At 37.6% G+C, this 7,656-nt stretch overlaps 1 protein-coding gene across 1 annotated transcript; it reads left to right on the forward strand.

Moving 5' to 3' along the window:
• The first annotated feature begins 5,607 nt into the window (after positions 1-5,607).
• On the forward strand, positions 5,608-6,096 carry LOC130802584 (uncharacterized). The gene has a single exon (XM_057666595.1). It carries the CDS (start codon positions 5,608-5,610, stop codon positions 6,094-6,096), a length of 489 nt encoding a protein of 162 aa, XP_057522578.1.
• Positions 6,097-7,656: the final 1,560 nt, after the last annotated feature.

Genomic DNA, 7,656 nt, shown 5'->3' on the forward strand with positions numbered 1-7,656 from the left:
TTCGCATAAAGAAAGATGTTTCGGATCGTTGGGGCTCCCTCCTCGCATCATCCTTCATGCGTAGGGCTAAATGTCATGGTAACATTTATTTAACTAATTTATTTATTTAAATTATTAATGTCATATTACCTTAATACCCTTTGACCTTTCGGGTTGACCTTGACTTTTGGTCAGTGGGCTTCTTCTGAATTCCCCAACCTCCTTGATTGGCGCATGAGCTTGTAACCTCCAAATACCATAGCTTCCCTTTGGTAAGTAACTTCCAAATGACCTAACGTCCCTCTGATAACTACCCCACACTCCTCACCATCATGCTTTCCCATCTTTTATGCAGGTAACTGTCCACCATTATCCCTGATAACCTACCTTCTCCCGGAGAATAACTTCCTTCCATCATTATAAATAAAAGGCAGTCAACATCAAGGGAAAAGATCATCAGAGAATAACCCTTCTAATATCCTTACTCATACTCCTACCTAGATACAAGCAATCTCAACCCCGATATCTCTGTTCCTGCATTCAATCTATAATCGTTTATTCATTAATCTCACATCGCTGTTCTAACTTGAGCGTCGTAGGGGTTTTTCGGGAGATCATCCCCCGGATAAGGCTAACGTGTTGTGTTGTAGGAATTCAAGTCACTTCCTTCCACAAATTTTCGTTCCTGACAATGCTTCCACTTCCAGTATTTCAAGTGTCTTGCACTTCCCCGTTTCATCACCCAAACAAAGTCAATATTGTATTTATGTTGGCTAAATTTACATATTTTAAGTTTATGATTTTTATATTGTTGAAGAGATATGAGTGAAGCTTCTAGGCGAGATTCTAATGTTGGTAAAAGAAGGTTATTCATATGTTCACACTCTCTCAAGTCAATAGTACTAAGTTTTACCCTTTCTCATATTATTATTATTATTATTATGATTATTATTATTATTATTATTAGTGTTTTTAATTAGTTGATCTTATTTATAGAGATTGTAATAAAAATTGGAGTATTATTTATTCGTTGATGAAGAACAATATATTTTAAATTTTCTTGAGTATCATACAACTTTTGTTTAGAAGTGATAACACTATTACTTAAAACTAAAAGGGCCCCAATATATAATTTCGCCTAGGACCCCAAAAACGTTATGACTGGGCCTGTGCTGAAGTTTTACGTATGCCTACAACAAAAGGATAAATGCTTATAAGCAAAAACAAATAAGGAGGTTGACGGCTGTTGACACATTTTCTGAATTGTTATAAAAAACAAACAATTTGGAGGAAGGACAAAGAAATAAGGATAGACAAACAATTGGAGAGGTGTTTTCCCAACTGACACTTATAAACCCTCCCCTTTCTATTGAAGATGAAACCCCTGCTGTCTTGAAATATTTTGGGGTTCTGGGTAAAAGTTTTATTTTGCGCCTTATTTATAGTAAATATATTTATTTTATTAAAAAAGTTAACATATTTCTTTCTTTATTTAATTTTTCATACACAGGAGACAGAGGGAGCCCAGTGCGGTTGATCATCTCGCACACTCTCAAAGACCCTCCACATGTGAATTTGTTGCTACAAATATGCAATCAATTAAGATGGAAGCTCCCAATATGACCTTAAAAATGAGACTATCTCTTCTAAGAATGAATTTCGAACACTGTCATCTAGATGCTACAATGACTAACATGGTATGGCTTTATTTATAAATTTATAGTAGGTGTTTATATATATCTAAGTAAATGCTTATAGTGTTCCCAGTAAGTATTTATAGTATTCTAAGTGGATGCTTATAGTATTCAAATTATGTGTTTGTATTCAAGATAGGTAAGTAGTTTTCAAAGTACGTATTATAGTTTGAAAGTAGATGTATATAGTATTTAAAGTAATTAGTTATAGTAGGAAAAGTTTAAAATAAACCAATCTTTGCTCCATCCACAAAAAATAAACTTAACTATTATTTATCTTTAAATACTCACCTCTTGGGTATAATTGCTAAAAATTTACCTAAATATTGTTTATTTCTAATAAGTTGATATTAGCTACATTTTATCTTTATTTTTACCCCTATAAGTGGCTTGTTTAGCGTGAAGGAACTATATGTTATTGCATTGGTTTATTGGATTTTACGTTTGTTTTGTTGCTTTGGTGTTTTATTTCATTTCGGGATCTAATCATCAACACCGAGCACAAACTAGCCGCTTTTGTAGCATACATTGCTCACCTAAACGCCAACGGCTCAAAGAAGTGAAACATCATGAACCAAGCCATAAGAACAAGCCAAAAGAAGCCAAAGTAGACCCACTCGACCAGAATGAGCTCGAGCCAAGGTAGCTCGAGCAGTCCAGGAGCATGTACTTGAGATCAGAAGCTGAGTATCACATTCCTGAAGGTCGCTCAACTAGTCGGGCAAGTTGGCTCGGGTCGAGCAAAGGGCATTCAAACTTCCAGTAGCTTCTCATCATTGGCTGGATTCAATTCAAGAGTACAGGACATCCGCTCTACTGGTCAAGGGAGATGGCTTGGGTCAAGCGGAGCTAATTGTCACATTTTGTCCAAGTTTTTAAGTTTCTGATATTAGACATGATGGTGGCTCGATTAGTTGAGCGGGCTCCGCTCTGGTCGAGCGAGATGGGTGGCAGCTGCTTTTGCGATCTTTTTAAATATTATTCGAGGTCTAATTACATTTGTTGCTTTTAATTGCTGCTGCCAAGACTGCCAACAACCCTACCCTATCTTTAGGGGTGGTGGAGCAATCATGAAACCACCCCCCCCTCTCCCACTTGTTTTTAAAGTCTATAAATACAGAAGAGGAAGATGGAGGTATGCATCTCAGATTTCACCCTTCATTTTGAGTAATTTCTATGTATTATTCATAGCTTTGCTTTCATTTCAATTAAGAATTAGTGTTCAGTATAATTTCCCTTTCAATTCAATTAAGTACTTTCAATTTCCAATTACAATCTTAATTTCCTCCTTTATTGTAATATTTTGCAACTTGGATTCTTCAACCATTGATGTAATATTATTTAAGCTTTTGGAGGGTATTACTTTGAATCATCAAATCATCTTGTTCATCCTTAGATTGAACCTAAAAGAGTAACTTCTATCTTTGCTTATATTGTTTTCAATTCATGTCACTTTGTTATCTTTGATTGTTTGCCTTTAGTTTCATATATTCATGCTTGTAGTACTTCAACTTATATTGTACTCATCTCTTTAGGATACTCTAGTTTAATTAATTCATCTATCGTTCTTGGCTTGTTTGCAATCTACAATTTCAATATGCGTATTAGTGAGTAGTTTGTTTTGGCTTTGGCCAGGCATTATCACCATGTATGTAGTTTGAATTGCTTTCTTTACCTTTGGCTTGGTTGTGTTGTTTATGGTCTAAGATGGATTTTGCTATCATGTTGTAGTATTGTTGAATAGGTTAAGGCATCTCCATGAGAATAGGTAGATGCTTTGATTGGAAATGTTGAATGTGTGTTTCATGTCTTAAATTATGCTTAACTCCATGAGAATAGGTAGTTGAGTATGTTTTAGGAAGCTTTTGTTGCTTGAGAGAGAACATTAGTACTTATGATATGTTCTTCTCCATAACAAAACATCTATGACCTTAGGTTAAAGTTTAGTAAACACTACTTTGGTGAGAAAGCCTAACCTATGCCTCTTAACTTATTGATCATTTCATCCTTGCTTTAGTTCATTGTATCCTTATTTACTTTTATGTTTTATTTTCATTAAGCACTTTTTTAATTGCTTACTTTAATTATTTCGATCTCCAAACATCTTATTATACGTTTTCGAACACACTAATCAATCGAGAAACTATTGACTTAACCCCTACACCTTGTGGATTCGATCCGTACTTGTAGTGGTACTAAGCTATGCCGTGCACTTGTGGTATTACTATTGAAGGACGTAAAGTCCCGATCATGTTTTTGGCGCTGTTGTTGGGGAGTGGCTACTTCGTTAATTGTTTTCTTGATTAGTTAGTTCATTGTTCTTTATCATTTTGAGTTGTTTTCATTCTTCTCTTCACTTTGCACTTGACCCTAATTTTTGAGTGTAGTATATGCAAACTAGGCCTCAAAGACAAGAAAATCTTGTACAAATAAATCCTGAAATTGCGAAAAGAAGGAGAAGGAGACAACGAAAAATGACGGAAGAACACCCAAAATCCCTTCTGGAGTATGCCATGCCTGATGGGAGTCTAGGATCGTGTATTGTTCAGCCAACCATCACAGCCGCAAACTATGAGATCAAACCAGCTTCTTTTCAATTAATTGCTCAGAATCAATTTCCCGGCATTGAGATGGAGAATCCAAACGACCACCTAGATGAGTTTATGAATAAGTGTAGCACTGTGAAATATCAGGGGATTTTTGATGAACAAATGAAGCTGATTTGTTTCCCCTACTCACTCCTAGGTGAGGCAAGAGATTGGTTAAGATCTGAAGAGCCAAACAAGTATCGCACTTGGGAGGCATTATCTAAGGCTTTCCTTGCTCGATTATTTTCACCAGCCAAAACTACTAAACTACGTAATGACATTACCTCATTCCGTCAAGAAGATGGTGAAGCATTATACGAGGCTTGGAAAAGATATAAAGGGCTGCAAAGGAAGTGCCCGCACCATGGAATCCCAAACTGGCTCTTAATTCAGAAATTTTACAATGGTCTTAGGGAACAGATTTCAGTAGATGCCGCAGCTGGAGGAGCATTGATGGCCAAAACCCTTCGAGGTAGCTAAGTAGATAATCATGGAAATGTCCTCGAACTTCCATTGGAGAGATCAAAGGAATACCAAGAAAGGTGGAAAATATGAAGTGGATGCACTACTTGCCATTCAAAATTCGTCCACGCATTGTCAAGGAGGATGGACCAGTTGAGTGGAAAGAACACACTGAAGGCTTGTGAAGTATGTGGAATCCAAGATCATTCCCAATCAGAGTGTGCAATAGTAGAATCGTGATCAAGCCAACAAGTTAATGCAGTGTAAAACCAAGGGAAGCCAACATTAAACCCATACTCCAACACCTACAATGAAGGTTGGAAGCATCATCCCAACTTTTCATCTAAAATCCCAATGCATCATTGAACCCACCATCATATCACCAACCTCCACCGACATATAACCAACAACCCCTAGGGTTTCAAAGACCTCTACCACCAAACTCACCGTAAAAATCAAATTTGGAGTTCATGATGGAGAACTTCATTGCCACTCAGTCCAAGATTAATGCTGATACTTCTAGTGGCATCCAGCATATTCAAGCACACAACAAAAGCATTGATAATGAGATGGCACATATGGCGCAGCAATTGAGCAACCTTTTCAAACCCAATGGACAGCTGCAAAGCAACACCGAGAGAAACCCTTTCGGGCATGTAAATGCATTTACACTAAGAAACAGCACCACCTATGATCCTCCACCTATGGTTGTTGTTGAGAATGAAAAAGAAGCGGTGGTAGTAGAGGAAGAAGCACCTAATGAGGGGAAAAAGAGGAAGAACTAGCACCAGCCCCAGAGAAGAGAAAGGAGCCCACCACTGATGTATATGTACCTCATTTTCATTTCCCACCGAGATTAGCGCGTCGCAAACTTGAAGAAAAATATGGGAAGTTTTTTAGAAGTTCTGAGTAAGCTTGAGATAAACATTTCCTTCATAGATGCTATCAAGGAGATGCCTTCTTATGCAAAATTTTTGAAGGAGGTATTATCTAACAAAAGGAAGCTGCCGAAAATAGGCGTAGAAACACTAAGAGGAGAATGCAGCGCTCTCTTAGAGTGTAAGGTGCCGAAAAAAGAAGCTGACCTCGAGAGTTTTACCATTCCAGTCAAATTTGGTGAAGTTTTGATGAGTAAAACACTTGCTGATTTGGGAGCTAGTGTGAGTATCATGCCACTATCTTTATACAAAAGGATCAATGCTGAGATCAAGCCAACAAGGGTGTCTTTGCAGCTAGCCGATAGATCAGTAAGGTTTCTAGTTGGAGTTGTTGAAGATTTGCCAGTTCAAATAGGGAAGTTCTATGTCCCTTGTGATTTTATGATCATGGATATTGTTGAACCTCATGTCATACCTATCATTCTTGGGAGATAATTTTTGAAGACTGCACGAGCTGTTTTTAATGTCTACAATTGCAAGCTCACACTGAACATCTTGAGGGAGAACGTTGAGTTTCATCTTCCATCAATGTGAAAGGGGCCCGCTGATGAATCACTGTGCAGAGAAAAAGTAGCAAGGGTTAACCAGATTTCTATATGAAACCAATGATGGAGACAGTTTTGGAGGCTTCTGTGATAGTTATACAGGAAAGATCCATGCCTCCTGAGGTAGATCTTGAACCCCTTCCCTCTTCATTAAAATATGCTTATTGAGGAGTTTTGGAGGCTTCTATGACAGTTATCAAGAGTTTCACATGCCTCCTGGTATCAGTCTATCTTTTTTCATGCATAAAATATTTCTTGATGATGATCATGCCACATCTATAGAACCTCAAAGGAGATTGAATCCTAATATGAAAGATGTTGTGAGAAAATACGTTTAGAAATTACTTGATGCAGGCATAATCTACCTTATCTCTGATAGTAAGTGGGTTAGCCCTGTACATGTAGTGCCCAAAAAGGGTGGCATGACCATTATCAAAAATGATAAGGATGAGTTAGTATCCACTAGAACAATTACGAGCTGGAGAATGTGCATAAATTACAGGAAATTGAATAAAGCAACCGTAAAGATCATTTCCCTTTGCCTTTTATAGATCAGATGTTGGAACGTCTAGCAAATCATTCATAGTTTTGTTATTTAGATTGATACTCTGGATTTTTCCAGATCCCTATCCATCCAGATGATTAGGAAAAGACTACTTTTACTTATCCCTATGGGACCTTTGCATATCGAAGGATGCCCTTCGGTCTCTGCAATGCCCCCGCCATGTTCCAACGATGCATGATGGTCATTTTGTCAGATTTAATTAAGGAATTTATAGAAGTATTTATGGATGATTTTTTTGTGTACGAAACATCTTTCGAAGCCTGCTTAAGCAACCTCGAAAAGGTGCTCCGTAGGTGCAAGGAGACCAACCTCACCCTAACCTAGGAAAAATGACATTTCATGGTACAATAGGGGGTAGTGTTAAGTCATGTTATTTCCAACAAGGGCATTAAGGTAGATAAAGCGAAAGTAGAGGTTATAGAGCGTTTGCCTCTACCCTCTAATGTTAATGGAATAAGGAGTTTTCTTGGTCACGTTGGTTTTTACCGGAGGTTTATCAAGCATTTCTCTAAGATTGCTAGGCCTCTAACTGAGCTTATCGCCAAAGATGCCCCATTCTTGTGTACTAATGATTGCCTTGAAGCTTTTAACAGATTGAAATAGGCTCTTATCTCTTCTCCTATTATCCAACCACCGGATTGGAACATGCCCTTTGAGATTATGTGTGATGCAAGTAATTATGCTGTAGGGGCATTTTGGGTCAGAGGAAGGATGGCAAGTTGCATGCCATCTATTATGTGAGTAAGACAATAGTTACAGCTCAGATGAATTATGCAACAACAGAGAAAGAGCTTTTGACAGTTGTGTTTGCCATAAAGAAATTTAGGCCTTACCTGTTAGGTTTAATGGTGATTATCCACACCGATCATGTAGCTTTGAGGTACT

The sequence above is a fragment of the Amaranthus tricolor genome, chromosome 16 (assembly GCF_026212465.1).
Source record: "Amaranthus tricolor cultivar Red isolate AtriRed21 chromosome 16, ASM2621246v1, whole genome shotgun sequence".
Classification (NCBI taxonomy): domain Eukaryota; kingdom Viridiplantae; phylum Streptophyta; class Magnoliopsida; order Caryophyllales; family Amaranthaceae; genus Amaranthus; species Amaranthus tricolor.